The sequence below is a fragment of the Chelonus insularis genome, unplaced genomic scaffold (assembly GCF_013357705.1).
Source record: "Chelonus insularis isolate UGA/USDA-ARS -01 unplaced genomic scaffold, ASM1335770v1 contig_88_pilon, whole genome shotgun sequence".
NCBI classification, from domain to species: Eukaryota; Metazoa; Arthropoda; class Insecta; order Hymenoptera; family Braconidae; genus Chelonus; species Chelonus insularis.
Window position 1 is genome coordinate 1,524,216 of NW_023276776.1, and position 16,719 is coordinate 1,540,934.

A 16,719-nucleotide genomic window follows, 5' to 3' on the forward strand; every position below is an offset into this window, starting at 1 on the left:
GAGATTCACTCCTTAAGCTCCGTGTCGTCGAAATAGTAATTCGAGGGTGGATTTTAGAGTCATTATCATCTGTGATTTTACTGATATCTTCTTGTTGTGGGACATTAATGAGTGTGTTGATAACTGGTATCATATAAGCGTCTTACTTATCTTAGAACCGTATCTTTTAAAATCTTTCTAATATAATCCCAATAACTATGTGAGAGTACATATTGTTGTGTTAAGGGTTATTTTAACAAGTGTCGTTAGAACTAAACAAAGAAGAGAGAAAGAGTCGTTAAAAATAAACGATCGAAAGTGTCCTAGATATGTCATAATAGATATAAAATAGCACAAATGCATTATAACTCCTACTTTAAGTTGCCTTTACACTTGTACATTTACAATATGTTGTTATACTTATTTCCTAAGACAACTCTAAACATTTTTACGACGTAATTTTCAAGTCTAAAGTTCATTTATTTTTTATTCATCCCTAGGAAAATCACATTAAAGAACGGGGTTCCAAAATTGATAACTCATAATATTTTTCAATCAATTTTTACTTCAATGAAATATGTTATTGATATTAATAAGCATTGAGGACCTTAAAAGCCTTTATTGAAACATCGTATTATAAAAAATATTGAGTCCATTGTAAACAAGAATTTAAATTTAAAAGGAAATCAATTAAATTCAATTTTCACATTTTGATAAAAATGTTTTATCTTTTTTTTATAAATAACAATTTTATTTATTTATTTATTTTTTTATTTATTTATGCCTTTTCTTTATTGATGAAATGTTATTTTTAGAATGAAATACATTGAATGTATCAGGATGATAAAATTTCATACTGGAAGCACTAGATGACTAAAAATACAGAAAAGTTGGCAATGAAGTGGACATATTTTCAAAAAACTTTTACCATTTGAGTTGACACGTCATCACAGCTCATGACTATATTTAAGTTTGACTATATTAATTAGTTACACGCAAAGGATTTGATCCCTTGTAGGATTATAATCCACCTAAAGGTAATCAAAACTCTGTCATTTACATAATATCGTATTATTCAAACATCTAACATGACTTAAACGTCAATAAATTTCTAGAATTAATATTAAACATTGTTATTTATTGAACAGCAAAAAAGATTCACAAAATTCTTTTTTACAAAGATGTTGAGTGCTTAAACTTCCACAAAACTACTTCATATATTTATATTCATTCTGCATTCTTGAAAAGGGCATGGAATTTTTGAAATAGAGATTTTAAATACACTGAAAAAATCCTCTTGGAAGAATTTCATGGAAGAAAACTCCACGAAGCTTTTTCCAGTAGATAAGATTATTTCCTAAACCTTCAAGTTAAAAATGGAGTGTTCTTGGTTCCTAAAATTGCATTTGAAAATATCTTAGCTCAAGCTAAAATCAATATGATGACATGCATGATCAGATCCTACCTCTGATCGTATGACTGCCTCCAGTCAGAACTATCTTAAACCCATGAATGTACAATTCTATACAATCAGATCTATTCTAACTATTGACCTAGGTAATTGAGTGATTACAATCATGTAACCTTCAGATAGAATTATAAGAGAACAACAAGGTTAACACGCTTATTAGATATTTCAGCTTATCTCTGATCAACCAGAAACGTATTGTAGGTAATTTAATTACCATTTCGAGCGATATTGAAGTAACTTGCTCCAACTATTACTCTCCTGATTTATTTGCAAAGTCTTGACACACTCACTTGGTTCGTTACTTCATTAATTAAATTTTTGATCCATAAAGAAACTTATATATCTCTAAAATCGTTCTTCATCTTCTCTTCCTGTCAAGTTTCTTGCCAGATTTATCATCAACCAAGAGCTTAATGTCTAGCAACATTTGAAGCACGTTTATGCATTTTGGTATAACTTTGAACCACATGTGATTGTTTGCTATCATCAAATTCATCTTAATGTGTATGAACACTAGGACAGGTGATATTTATCAACAATGCGGGTATTGTATGGCTTTGGAAAGTAATATTTATCAATAACTGAGATATTACAGGGTCCCTAAAATTAACATTGATCAATAATACAGGTATTGGTATGATATGGTATCTGCTGGTCATATTTATCAATCATCTTCAATGCTATGACCTGTTTCTATCATTCTCTAAATCAAACTAGCAATAAACAGTCCTTTCATTTACTTCAAAATTGAAAAACAATTCACAATGGAGCATGATATTGTTTTGGTGATTCTAAACGAGAAAAGACTTATTGAATTGAAACAAAAGGAAAGAACTCTTAGGGGAATCAATCTGTAATAAATTGTTGGTTATGAATTGATCCAATAAAGGATTGTTTCAGATTTAATTAATTGTTGGAGTATTGAATTCTCAACTTGCCAGTTTGTTCATTTACATTTCATGTTTCATAGACCACCAAAAATTAATCAGCAATTTTTCATATCTCTTTCCAGTGGATCTTATTTTCCTGTAATTTGGACTTTGTTAAAAAAGGTGATATATCTAGCTTGTAATAAATGTTAATAATCAGGTTATAATATAGCCTTTTGTTTTTAGAATGATACTAATTATTAAAAAGACATCAAAAAGATGACTTCCTTTTAGCCTACACCTAGTGAAATAGGTTGGATAGTGGATTTCATCTATAGCATTCTTAAACATAATATTAATTAATTAAATACAGTACAAAATATTTCTTAAAATAAATTCAATGATTGATAATAAATTTTTGAATCCATATTTTATTTTAATTGATATAACAATAGCTTTGGATAAATTTTTTTATTAAAGATCATTGTCAAATTGATGAAAAATCTAATCAATTATTCTGTACAAAACTTTAAAATATATTTTTTTTTTCCTAAGAAATCATAATAAATATTCAATAATTTCATGATAACAATAATTTTCCGTATCTTTAATGTGATAAAATTGTATCATTTTATTATATTCACAATATCCTTCCGAATAATTTATGAGATAAGATAAGATAAAAAAACGTATCTCAAATTTACGTAGATATAAATATTTGAGTGAAATGTATACAAGCATGACAATTTATTGATGTACCGTAGCCAAAGAAATGTACTTTTTACTGCTGATTGAAAGTACTGATTGAAAATGTTGAGTGTAACAAAAAAAAAAGAAAAAAAGAAAAAAAATCCAAATCGTTACAAAATATTAATGAGAACAGATTTCATCTCTCGAAATGACGACATTCAAATACCTTCATACATTGTTAGATGATTTCAACTTCCGATTCCGATGACACTATCTACTAAATGAGTGAACTAATTGCCACGTAAATTGCTTCTGATGAAACCCAACTGTCGTTATTGGTGACCTGATAACAAGAGCTTGTTGGTGGGTATTATTTAAAAAAGGACGAAAAATAAATGATCAAAGGGTGTAAGAGCAGCAGGAAAGAATATGAGACACTGTGGCGCCATGCACTCACAATTTTCCGTTATATTTATGACATTAATAAAACTACAACATATAAAATATATTATATATATCCGCCTACACATTTTTATGTGTCAAAAATTCTCCATTACCTTATTATTCTTTTTGTGAGCTACTATCTTTATTTGTTCGTTTGATACACCAAGTCTTTTTCAAATTCATTCCTTATTTATCAACAACAACTTCTATCGAAAAATGGATCTGGCTTTACTTGACAAAGAACTTCCCATTTATTGAGATCTGTAATTTTTTTGTTTATAACAAATTATTATAAAAAATAGACAATTATTTAATCACATCAAATTATTTATAACAATATTTTATTAATATTCCTTAAATATCCTCATAACAATGATCATTGAATCAATTAAAATCATTTTTAATTGTCCTCCCAATCTTTTTTTTTATTATTGTTGTATTCCAACGAGATTTATTTAAGTAATTTTCAATTTACAAAACAATTGTATTCTAACTAATATTATTCGTTATTTAATATTGGATATAGGTTTAAAGGAAGATAATTTTTAACAGAGATTTAGTATAGACTTGTCGAAGGAAGAATTGTAACTGATCTAACTAGTGAAGAATGATGATCGTATTTATATCAGTGCATGGTGTGCATTAGGTACTATGGTGGATGGTAGGGCAAAGGTTCCAACGTGGAAAGTTGGGAAATTTGGGCGTTAAGTCAGTGATTGTAGTTTTATTGCATTTCTTTGAAAAAGTCATAAAGTTAGAAATTTAGAAAATTTTAGTAAGAATTAGAAAGTTTAATAATTTTATTTTAATTGTCAGTAAATTCTTTTTGTATTAATAATAGTTTTGTTTTAATAATTCTATTGTTAATATTGGTAAATCATTAGGTTTTCCAACATTATTTACTTTGTTTATTTATAATAAATAAAAACAACTCAAAAGATTCTTCCTCATTTTAAAATTAGCATTTCATTGAAATATAAATAGAATTCTTGAAATAGAGTCTGATAGATGATTGTTATTGATTAGTTGAAAATAATTTTTTTTTTTTTCCTCTTTATTCATTTATAAATTGATATTTTTCTAATGTACTCAGTGAAAACCATTTGCATTCTTGTCACTAGCAGGCATGGCAATAAACTCTTTCGTGTAGGATGCAGCCACAAGAAACGTGACCGGAAACATTTTCGAAAAATAGCTGCTGCTAGAGGACACGACATCGCACTCGTACAAGTAGCTAACAACCCTCTGTAAGCACGCAAGAAAATTTACATCCGGTTATTTGATTGCTGTCATACTCTATCACCCTCATATATATCCATCTTGAAAGCTCTGATTTATTTATTATTTATTGCATAAAATATTTATTTATTTCTTTTTAACTAACCATGTTATTATTACGCTTCATTTCAGATAATGATGGAGGCGAAGTTTATAATTCGCATTAAGCTTGCTGAAATATTTGTTAAACGTCATTGATGGAGAAAATAGACTGGTGAATCTTGAAAAAGTTGAAGGAATTGAAGAACGTGCATGGTACTTTGACAATAGTTTTTTTTAACTTGTTCGTTTTCACGATCCAATTATACTGATAAAACTAAGGATATAATAGAGTAGAAGGAAAAAATATAAAATGAAGGATCAGGGTCATAAAGCTTTCATAGTTATTCCAGTATTGTGGTCTCATATTTCTCTTGAAGCAATCTTTTTGATAAAAAGCATTTCTCTTTTTCATGAGTTGGAAATCGTATTCCTACCCATATTAATATTTCATCCAATGGAATTTAATCACTTAATTATATTATTTTCATGACTCACTTGATCTTCATTCTAGGGTTTTTGATGGTTTCCTCATAGTTGCTGGTATAACTTCTGATAATGGTCCAACCATGAACAGTCAATTTTATTTATTCATTTGATATGGTGAATTATTTTGAAGGAATATCATTCAGTATTACATTTCGAAATGGGTTAAGATAATTGAAATTCAAATGACTAAAAAGTTCAATAGAATTGTTTATATAAAAATCCTGAAGAAACATTTTCCAACTCCAAGTGCTGTACTTCAAGATGTTTTTTCAGCTTCTAATTTACATTTATGTCCTACAAAGTCACTGTAAAAAAGAAGTAAAATAGTATCTCATTGTTTTTCGTTAACACTAAAGATTTTTTGTTAAAAAAAAACAAAACTCCATGGTACAAAAATAACGCTAAATATATTCCTGAATTATTTCTAATTTTCTTCCTGGAAAATGTTCCCTGAATTTCCTTCAAGATACACCCATTCAACTGAAAAATTATGTAAATATATTTTTTAATTAAAATAAACAAGAATTTACTGGTTGTTATTAACAACATTTGGTTTGTAAATAAAAAAATCTGAAAATTTAATAGATTCTGCTTGAAAACTCATATCAATCATTTATTCTTGATAACTCCTAGCTGATTCCACGTATTGAAGAATGCAATTAATTAGTGAAATCTTCAAATTTCAAGTGAATTTCCATCTCAGTGTACAAACGACCAATTAAAAATCTGTAGCAATTGACTGAAGAATTCCAAGATTGAAAATTGTAAACAATAAAAATGAAGAGGGTGAAATTTCGAAATAAAAAGCATCAACGAATGGCCATGACATCGAAAGTGTGTCGTTAAACGCAATACAGATGTAATTGCAGAGGGATGATATGAAGGGCCAACATAAAAGAGTTGAACGGGCGTCCTCATTCCCTCGAGGGGTCTCCCTGCAGATGCTGGCAAATCCACCCTGTATCGACCCACCAACGCCCACTCATCGTGCGCTTCCTATTACACCCCTCAACCTCGACCTCCCGAAACTTCCTACATCCGTTGACCAGACTTAGAAGTGACGGTACAACTCATTCACTTCTTATCACTTTTTTTTATTCTCTTCCTCGCTGCGTTATTACATCAAGTCTCTTACTACCAACTGTTTCGTCACTACACTATTTCATGATTAAACGTCAGATTTAAAGAAGAAAAAATAATTCCATGCCAACGACTATGGTTTAATAAATTTTTTTGGTAGACGTTGGTAACACCTGTCACAAAATTTACATTTCATTTTGATAGTTAACTTATTCAATACATTCATAACACCATACACAATCTGACATCAGTATCTGAAATTAAAGAAAAAAAAGTATTAGAATTTTTTTGTTTTTTTCCAATTTAAATTTATTTGTAATGGAAAAGATATAATTTAATAATGAGAATATATTGGCAAATATTACTGAGTAACTTGGGAAGATGAATAGAAAATTTTTTAAATGTAAAAACATATGCTTATTGACTTATGACTGATATTAACCACATTTTGGCTTCTTTCCAAGGAATGAATCGATGAAAATGTCTGTTTGATAACTTTATTAATTACTATTAGATCAAAGATAATTCATAAATTTACTTATATAAAGTATTAATAGTCAACTGTCCCAAGAAATAAAAGACTCGAGTTTGATTGGACCAGCTATTTAACTTTATTAAAGATTAAAACTTGAATTGAAAATATTGTTGGTAGGAATTATTTCATTTTTTTATCTAATATTTTTTCTGATGTACAAAATGACTTGGAGATCGTTGTAACAAGTCTACTTTTAGCATCCAAATATGTTTATCCTTCAATTAAGTTGATTGAAGTTGATGAAACATGCCCTGAATAAACTCATTTGATAGCACCAGTTAGCAACCAAAAGAAAAAAAAAGAACAGTAAAATTTCCTTCCTCTAAATTGCTCCCTTAATACGTAATTGCTGTTTAAAATTTGAACTGATGGTCAAAAACTTAACACTGAATATGAGCAAAGATGGAACGATGAATAGTCTTCGGGGCATGATATAGTCTTGCTCTCTACATGGTTACTTAGTTTAAGCACTTTGCTAACGAATGATTAATTAAAGTCCACTAGTGTCCAAGTTCCATTACCCAAGCATATAGAGATAGCTAAACCTTAGTCTAACCTACTCTTCTCCTTACCTTGGTTACGATGACTTAACTCGTGCAAAGTGCGAAGTGGAATATGAAACTCAATGCGGGTATCCTTTGTCCAACCACTGACAAAGTACCCACTTTTAGGCTTTATCATGAAATTTTCTATTGTCCTACAGTTAGAAAACTCAATCAAATGCTCACATAAATATGTATGATGCATATTGTGATATTCTACGCAGATATACATTGTTAAATTTCTTTTATAAAAATAATTTTAAATAAAATTAGTTGAAATAAAACAATACCTAACTTTTCTAAAAGTTATAAAATATTCATGGATGGTAAAAAATGTTTCTTTTTTTAAACAATAATATATCAATTATGAAAAACATTTGACTGAAAACCAGAACTTCTTGATGTCACTTATTTAATGAATGAAGTATAAATATTTGCTTCTTTGTCTTGAGTATAATTTATTTACGTACAAATAAAACAGGTACGTTATCTAAATAGCGATTTTTATAAGTCAATTTGATACACTTTAATGGCAATTTTAGTCCATTATTTCTTTACTTTAAAGCTTTTTATTTAGCAAATCACTAGACACTAGCTCGTGCTACGTGTCCGGGTGTTGCAACGGCAGTAGTTGGTGGAGTTGTGGTTGTTGTTGGTCGCGGAATTGGTGATCTTTTCATTGGTACTCTTCGGTTTTCTCGTGCGGCTTTACCCCATGGCCACTGGAGAGTACGAATAAGGGTGTTTCGAAAGTCTTCAGAGAAGAGGCAGTAAATATAAAATGTTATCGAGTAATTTATTATCTCCAGTAAATTGGCAAGAGCACGAAACACCTGAAAGGTAAAAAGTTTAATGGGCTTTTAGTAGTATTATTTATTCACATTAAAGAAGAAATATTCAACACAAAGAAGTAGATATCTTTTTATCTTTTCAAACCTTCCATAAATATTAATAAAACTTCCAATCATATAATTTAGACTATTTACTCTGAATTTTTCTTATAAACAGTAAAAATAAATAAATGTATTTAATTATTTCAAGTAGAGATACCTTTTCCTTCAATTTTATTTATGGAAGATTGAATAGTTATTCTTACAGAAATATTTTAATCAATATCTAGCATAGAGAAACCCTAGTTTGATCAAGCTAAGTTGGATCCCTACTGGTATACAGTTGCAATAAAGCAGCACTACTGAAACTCATAAAAATAACTTTTTACTTACTTGATACGGATAAAGACTCAAGTTACTTTCACTCAAAGTTACATTTAAAATGACCATTGGACTGACACAAACTAAGAAAAGAATGCTGGTACTTCCAAGCAATAAAACAAGTCTGCGTTCTTCTGCAAATGTTCTTGGATCTTCATCACCATTGCTTACTGTTCTTGACAATGTCATTCTTCGTCTTCTCTCACATGATCTTCTATATACAATCATTATTCGCAAGTTGAATCCAGCAAGTAGTATTGTTGGTGCAACTTTGAATACAACCTCTAATACAACTTTGTAGATCTACAAAAACAATAGCTAATTAATTTTCTATTTTATAGTTAATCAGACAAAAAGGAAAGGACCTATTCTATGTGAAACAATTAATTCTGTTGTTGTTAAAATTTTACAAACTTACTTACTTGATAAAATAGTGAATGCAGAAAGGACAAGTTATCACGCTTTTGGTAGATGAGAGGACCACCAGGTGACAGCAGACAGGTCGTTATTTCACCTCGAAACACACTCGGCAGATAAACGAGAAAGGTTGCCAAGGGTATCAAACTGACTGTGAGATGAGGTGGTCCACATAGTGGACGTGTATGCTGTCCTGGATGACACACGCTTACGTAACGCTCTACGGTCAATGCCAACAGCATCATAACTCCTACCCCTTTGAAATAATAGATGAATTTCGTTAACAATAAAATTACTGCAATTATATTAACATTTGTATTTTTATTACATCTTCTCTCACGTTATTTAATTATTTACTTTCCATTTAATAGCAAATAAAAAAACAATTGACCTTTTTTTCATTCAATCAAATATTTATTTAATTATTAAGCTTGAATATAAATTTAATTTGAGATAATTTAATTCCAGAATTGATACATTAACTTTATTAATTATTCAATTTTAATTATGATAGAATATTTAAAAAATTCATTGCAGAATTTCAATATTTTGGAGTTGAATAAATTGATGAAATAATTTTTATTTTTTTGTTATAAATTAAATAATATTGGAAGAAAAGGTATTTTATTTTTTAAATAAAGATTGATTCTTTTTTTTTTGTAAGTATTGTTGTTTTTTTTACCTAAACATCCGTTGCCCAGAAAAAGTTCCAAGTGTGCATGGTAGAATGCTTGGGGCCAATTATTCCATCTTCCTGTCTCCTTGTGAATAAGCACCCGTAAGGCAAAAGGGATGCAGAAAACTATTGCCAGCAATGCAGCTGCTGAGTATCCTGCGAGATAGCAATAAAATTTGAATGAAATATTATATATATAATCACCAACGTTATATATTTCACGTGTTTCATATCTCGTAAGTACAAAAATATGATGCTACTTCGCACATTATAAAACTTTCATAATATTATTTCTACTACGATTTATGGCTGTTTAATCATTATCAACTTATTTTATCATATATTTACATTTTTATTTATTGCATTACATAACATAAGAGAATAATAATAAGGAAAATTTTTATAAAATTATTTTGAAAAAAAATCATTTATTGATTAATAATTATAACACACTGTAAAAAATTTATAAGTGTAGCAATTTTTCTAGGGAATTTAAGAATGATAATTAGAATTTTTGCTATCTATAAAGGGGGGGGGGATAAATAATAAAAAAACATCCCCATCGAAATGTCTTTGAATTTATAATAAACAGGAAAAAAAGTTTTAAATAAAAATGATTCAAAATGTCATTTTACACAAAAAAGAATCAACGACTTTTTTTCTATCTAGTGATTAATATTTAATTAGTAAATAATTTTATTATTAATTGATTAATAAATATTTATAACAAAATTGGATAAAAATACTATTCATTGCAGCCAGAATGGTATAATTTGTTAGTCAAATTTCTTACAAAAAGTATTTTTTCAAAGCAACTATTTCAGATATCGTCAATCAAATTATCTTGATAATCCCTACAGCTATCTAATAAGATAGTTGACCTAAAAGGTACGGTATTGTTCTTATAACTATAAATTTTTGTTCATTGTCGGATATTATTTTCTAATGAAACAATATTTAATGAAAATATATATATATAATTTTCCCTTTCTTTCTAAAAATATAATAAAAAGTTCCAATTGACCGTGATCCATTTTTATAACACGAGAACAATACTCATTTTATTGAACGAAAAATAGAAATACGCGTAAATACAAAGAAAAAAAAATTATACGAGCTATTTTAGGATTTTTGTTCTCATCCACTGAATGTCACAAAATATACTGGCGTAAATCGTGGACAATGGATAAGAGACATGAAAAGAAAGGAGAATACCATTGTGACGCCTTATTCCTAGATTTCTAAAGGATAAAGTTGGATTATCATAGAAACGATATGTGGAGTTGAAGTACTTTGAGGTATACTAAATGTTTTTCATGTGCAAGCGAAAAGACGAAAATCTCTTTAGAAAATAAAATAAAAATCACCTGAATTATCGACGAAAAATATGCAATCATTTAATTGTTATGAATATAAAAAGCAGTTAATAAAATAAGTTATAGGAGAGAAAAAAAGTTTGTATAAATAATTTAATGATACAATCGTGAATATAAAAAGAGCTTTTTTTTTTAGTTATTCTTAGTTCAAACCTTCCACATAAAAGATACTTAAACATTAAAGATTTAATCGTTGATCATATCAAGTATAGCACAACTCTCAGGCATGGTGATTATTAATAGTCATCAAATCGTACTTTCGTGTACATTATACACCACTGTAGACATAATAAATTATAATAGACCATGCTAATAAGAAAGATCTGCAGAATAAATGACGGTGTTATCAAAGAAAACGAGTTTTCTTGATTAAATCTCTCACAAATGACCTACTGGAAGCTGCGTCAATGGCTTTTAGAGCTAAATTATCATTTTAAACAGAGTTATGACTGTCGATAAGAACCTCTGTGAAATTTCTAGCAATTTATGGATATTTGCAAAGCTATATAACTCAACAAGATTATATCTATAGTGTAGGGTACAATTACTATCAGGTGTCACCTCTGATTTAGTCTAAATTTTTTTCTGGTGTTTATTTCAATTAGATAGAGGAATTCTTCAAAGTATTTATAGCATTCAGCTTTATAGCGGTTTCATAATGGTTCAGAGAATGATACCATTAGACATGAATTCATAAAGATAGTGAAAGGAGTAGGGTTAGGTAGGGTCCAACCAGTTTAAATGGCCTGTCATTTCATGGTAAATAAGGTAAACCAAGAGCTAGGATTTTTTTTCCAATAGTCTTTAGCACCTGGAGGGTGTATGGCTGAGTTTTCAGCTTGATCAGATTTGTAGAACTATTTCTATCAATTTTGTTGTGGGTAGAGTTTCGCCTACGTGTTACATGTGATATTTGATACTGTTTGATACTTTACAGAATGTCACTTGCTGACCTCCATATTCGACCTATTTTTATTGGCTGTTCTACATTAAATAGATGCATGGAATATTGTTTACGTTGTTATTCATAAATGAATTATCCCTGAATGAAATTTTTAGACTATTCGTTTATGAGTTATAGGGGTTTAAAGTCGAGGAGATGATGATTCGTAGTTTATATCCAGTTTTACCCCTTTTTGAGGGTGTTAAAGTCAATTTTTCCGGGCTGTACCCCGATTCCGCATTTCTACGCATCAAGACGAAGAGAATGAGTGGTCAAACTTGAAAATCGGACAACTTTGATTTTTCACCCCCAAAAAATGGCAAGTGGTACCCCTTTCCATTTTTTTTGGCCAAAAAAAAAAAAAGTTCTTCGATTTTGATGATTGAGGGCTCATTCTCTTCGTCTTGATGTGTAGAAATGCGGAATCGAGGCACCGATCAAGAAAATTCACTTTAACACCCTTAAAACCGGGTTACACTACATACAAAATACGAATTATCATCCCCTTGACTTTAAACCCCTATAACTCATGAACGGACGGTCCTATAACCGTTTTTAGGGACGTTTTGAAAACCTGAGAATCTGAGCTATCTAACAATATCCATAGATTTATTGAAAAAAATTTCTTTCACCCTTAAAATCACTAAAATATAAAAAAAAATCACATTTTTTTGAGAAGTTGCCAACTATTTTGGCAATTTTGAGGGTGAAATAAATTTTTTTAACACTTTTTATGGATATGTATCTCTAGCTTAGATTCTGAAGATTCTCAATACCTCTTGAAAATCATTATTCGATGACTTGTTCAAGAGTGATAGAGGTTTAAAGTTCAAGAGTTGATAAATTTTCTACCCTTACTTAACTTTGAACCTCTATAACTCTTGAACAAGTCATCGAATAATGATTTTTAAGAGGTATTGAGAATCTTCAGAATCTAAGCTAGAGATACATATCCATAAAAAGTGTTAAAAAAATTTATTTCACCCTCAAAATTGCCAAAATAGTTGGCAACTTCTCAAAAAAATGTGATTTTTTTTTATATTTTAGTGATTTTAAGGGTGAAAGAAATTTTTTTCAATAAATCTATGGATATTGTTAGATAGCTCAGATTCTCAGGTTTTCAAAACGTCCCTAAAAACGGTTATAGGACCGTCCGTTCATGAGTTATAGGGGTTTAAAGTCAAGGGGATGATAATTCGTATTTTGTATGTAGTGTAACCCGGTTTTAAGGGTGTTAAAGTGAATTTTCTTGATCGGTGCCTCGATTCCGCATTTCTACACATCAAGACGAAGAGAATGAGCCCTCAATCATCAAAATCGAAGAACTTTTTTTTTTTTTGGCCAAAAAAAATGGAAAGGGGTACCACTTGCCATTTTTTGGGGGTGAAAAATCAAAGTTGTCCGATTTTCAAGTTTGACCACTCATTCTCTTCGTCTTGATGCGTAGAAATGCGGAATCGGGGTACAGCCCGGAAAAATTGACTTTAACACCTTCAAAAAGGGGTAAAACTGGATATAAACTACGAATCATCATCTCCTCGACTTTAAACCCCTATAACTCATAAACGAATAGTCTAAAAATCTTATTCAGGGATGTTTTAGAAACCTTAGAGCCTAAGCTATATGATAAAATTCATAGATTTACTAAATCCAATGTATTTCTCCCTATAAATCGCCAACATACAAAAAAGTTCAAAAGTCCACGAGTAAATTGTCGTAATTATTATTTATTCGCTCAAAATATTGTGAAATTGGATTCAGTTCTTGATACCAAAGAGACTGGTGGTTATTTTTCTTTTTATTTGTTAAAATAATTTCCTATAAGATTAAGTGTTCTTTTAGTAGTTTCAATTTTCATTAAAAATATTCCACGATTTGATGGAATTGTTCGTCAAGTTCACTTTTTATTTTATCTGACACATGTAGATTTATCACCAAGCCCATTAATTTTCACACATTTATTTGTATTTTTTACAGAAAACGAAATTGTGATGAATTTATTAGGAATATTTTTAACAAAAGTGAAGAAAAATGATGCTTTTCAGCATGATATAAAATGCAAATAAGTGTAAATTTCTCTTGAATTACTGCAATTATTCATCCTCTTGCCAATGTCAATTGTTCAATCTACTTACCCAGTCTATACAATGTTGATAAATCAATAGAATAAACACCCGAATCGAATTAAAGGGAACATGACATCATAAATTTGAATCTCATACCATTATTGATGGTGCAACAATTCAAATAAATTAATCAACGATTATTTAAACTAATTTTGTAAACTGTTTTCTACTTGTTTGACTAGTGGTTTAAAGCAGCACCTGATAACTTTATTTTTTTTTTTCCTATCATTATTTTGTGCTTTTTCAAATGTAGTCGAGGAAGAACTTTACTTGAGCATCATTTAAAAAGCTTTTAAATTATCGACCGATGGTATAACAGGTATCTATTCAACCCATGACTCTGTAGAAATTATCTTAAACGGTAATGCAGGAATGAAGTAAAGAAAAATTTAGATGAACAGTCGGTAAAGAAGATTACTTGATAAAAATTTGAATTAGTGAGAAAAATGTAAATTTTGAATGCATGATTTATTTTTAATTGGTATCTGAATATCACTTGGATTTATACTGTTAAAGTTACGTATTAATTGCGTAATAAATTCTCAATTTTAAAAAACTTATTCACTGATGCATGAGGTTAAAATGGGAATGAATTTCAAAAAGCTATTTTCCTATGATATTGAACTCGTAAAACTTTTACGTTCGTTTGATGAGTTGTCCATTAGCTGAAATTACACTCTCGAGATACCAACATTTAAATTATGATCCTTACCATTTTTGCTCATACTTTCTTCTTCAGGTACAAGCTTTTATCCTTACGAATATCTATATTTATATCTATAAAATACCTCATTTTTTCTTTCCTGATGTCAGTGACACGATCTTTTTTGCTCCGCTTAACTCATACGATAACTCGTCGCAGGAACTCATTAGATATCGAAAGAAAGATGTTCTCTTTTTTCAGGAGAAAATTTTAGTACATAAATTACGAAAATTGAAATGTAAAAAAATTTTATCATGTGTAACTGTCGTGGTGATAAAAGTACATTATATTTTCTTTTTGTAATTTAAATAAAAAAAATAAATCATTATATTAATTTTTTATTGATAAATATTAGTTATTAATACAGTTATTTGTTGTTCGGGTTAAATTAATTGCCGAGATAACTTTTATTTCAGTTTAAATAAAAGTTTTATGTTGAAAGTAATAAGTATTTGATAAATAAAAATCTTAGTTCTATGATATTGACTCTGGTTGATTTTATGATTATATTTTATAAACTACCAAGTCTCGAGATACTAAACTAAATAAACCAAAAACTTTTAATAAAATTCATAATAAAGAGAGACAAAAAAATGAAAAATTAAACAAATGACATAAAAAGTATGACTAAAGCTGTAAACTCAAACAATTTTAATGTCTTTCTTTATTGGCTAACGTTATACTTTTGTCTTCTTAACTTTTCTCTTTTCCTTCCACCCCTGAGACACTATATTTCTTCGTTAATGTCTTACCAACCTCGACACGTTCCTTCATCGTTCTCATAACGTGACGACACCATGGTGATTCTTTACATCCAGAGAATTAAAACCATCGTTTCAATGTGGTCAAGAATAATTCTTTAAGCATAAGGATTAAATTAGAAGAGATAATAACATGGATGGAGATAAAAAGATGCTTGACTTCTGTTGTTCTCAGCTGGCCCTCAGGGCAAAGGTCAAATACCTGTTGATGGCTAAGAAAGAACATTATAATGATACCCTTTAGACTGTCGACTCAGAGTTTAATTATTATTCTTGACAACATTAATTACATTACTTTCATTTTTCTTCTTTCAAAATTACTCTAATAATTTTGCTAAAAAATTTTCAACTTCTTTCAAGAATAATTCATTCAAAGAATCCATTTTTATTTCGCTCGATTATTTTAAATATAATTATCTAATTATTGGTTTATTCTAATTTTTCATTGAATTGATTTTTTTTTTTGAAGATCCATGGTGTTGTTACGAACCAAATATCAAAATACATTTCATTAAATTCAATTAAATATTTTATTGCGAATATTTTAAATTATTTTTTTATTGATTAAATCAATATTTATGTATCAAACATTTTTTTCTCAGTGTATATTTAATATTTTATGTTGAGAATAAATTCTCCAGTGATCAGTTAATAATTTTATTACGACATAAATATTATGATTGAAAGAATCAGATAATTGTCATTTTCAATTAATCAATCATTCTTAATGGTGACATAAATTATATTTCTTAACTTTATGATTTGACTGGTATATTTTTAAAGCCTTTAAAGAAATCCGGAAGTCACCTTTCATGTCAGTTCTTAACGATAAAAAATCCTCATTTACATCTGAGACTTTAAACCGAGTCAATTTTTTTGATGAATTTTTAGAAAAGAACATTAGGAAATTTCTATCTAAAAAAAAAAAGACTTTTAAAACTTCCGAATTTTAGTAATTATAAAAAAGTATAATGAAAAGCATAACCTTTTTTTTTTTTTTAAACTTTATTTTCCTACTGAAAATAGAGTTGATAAAATGGAGTTTTATTTTAAAACGAATCAAAGTTTATGGTATTTTTCATAAATTACA

General features: G+C 28.9%; 1 protein-coding gene across 2 annotated transcripts in view; it reads right to left on the reverse strand.

Moving 5' to 3' along the window:
- Positions 1–7,919: 7,919 nt before the first annotated feature.
- Positions 7,920–16,719, reverse strand: part of LOC118072067 (probable G-protein coupled receptor B0563.6) — a 100,782-nt gene continuing 91,982 nt past the window's right edge. For both annotated transcript variants that reach the window (XM_035091655.1, XM_035091656.1), the window contains 4 exons: positions 9,727–9,876; positions 9,050–9,300; positions 8,640–8,930; positions 7,920–8,249 (listed from right to left, as the gene is read on the reverse strand). In XM_035091655.1, coding sequence (XP_034947546.1) covers positions 8,001–8,249; positions 8,640–8,930; positions 9,050–9,300; positions 9,727–9,876 — 941 coding nt within the window. In that variant the 3' untranslated portion in view covers positions 7,920–8,000. The remainder of the gene's footprint in view (positions 8,250–8,639; positions 8,931–9,049; positions 9,301–9,726; positions 9,877–16,719) is intronic.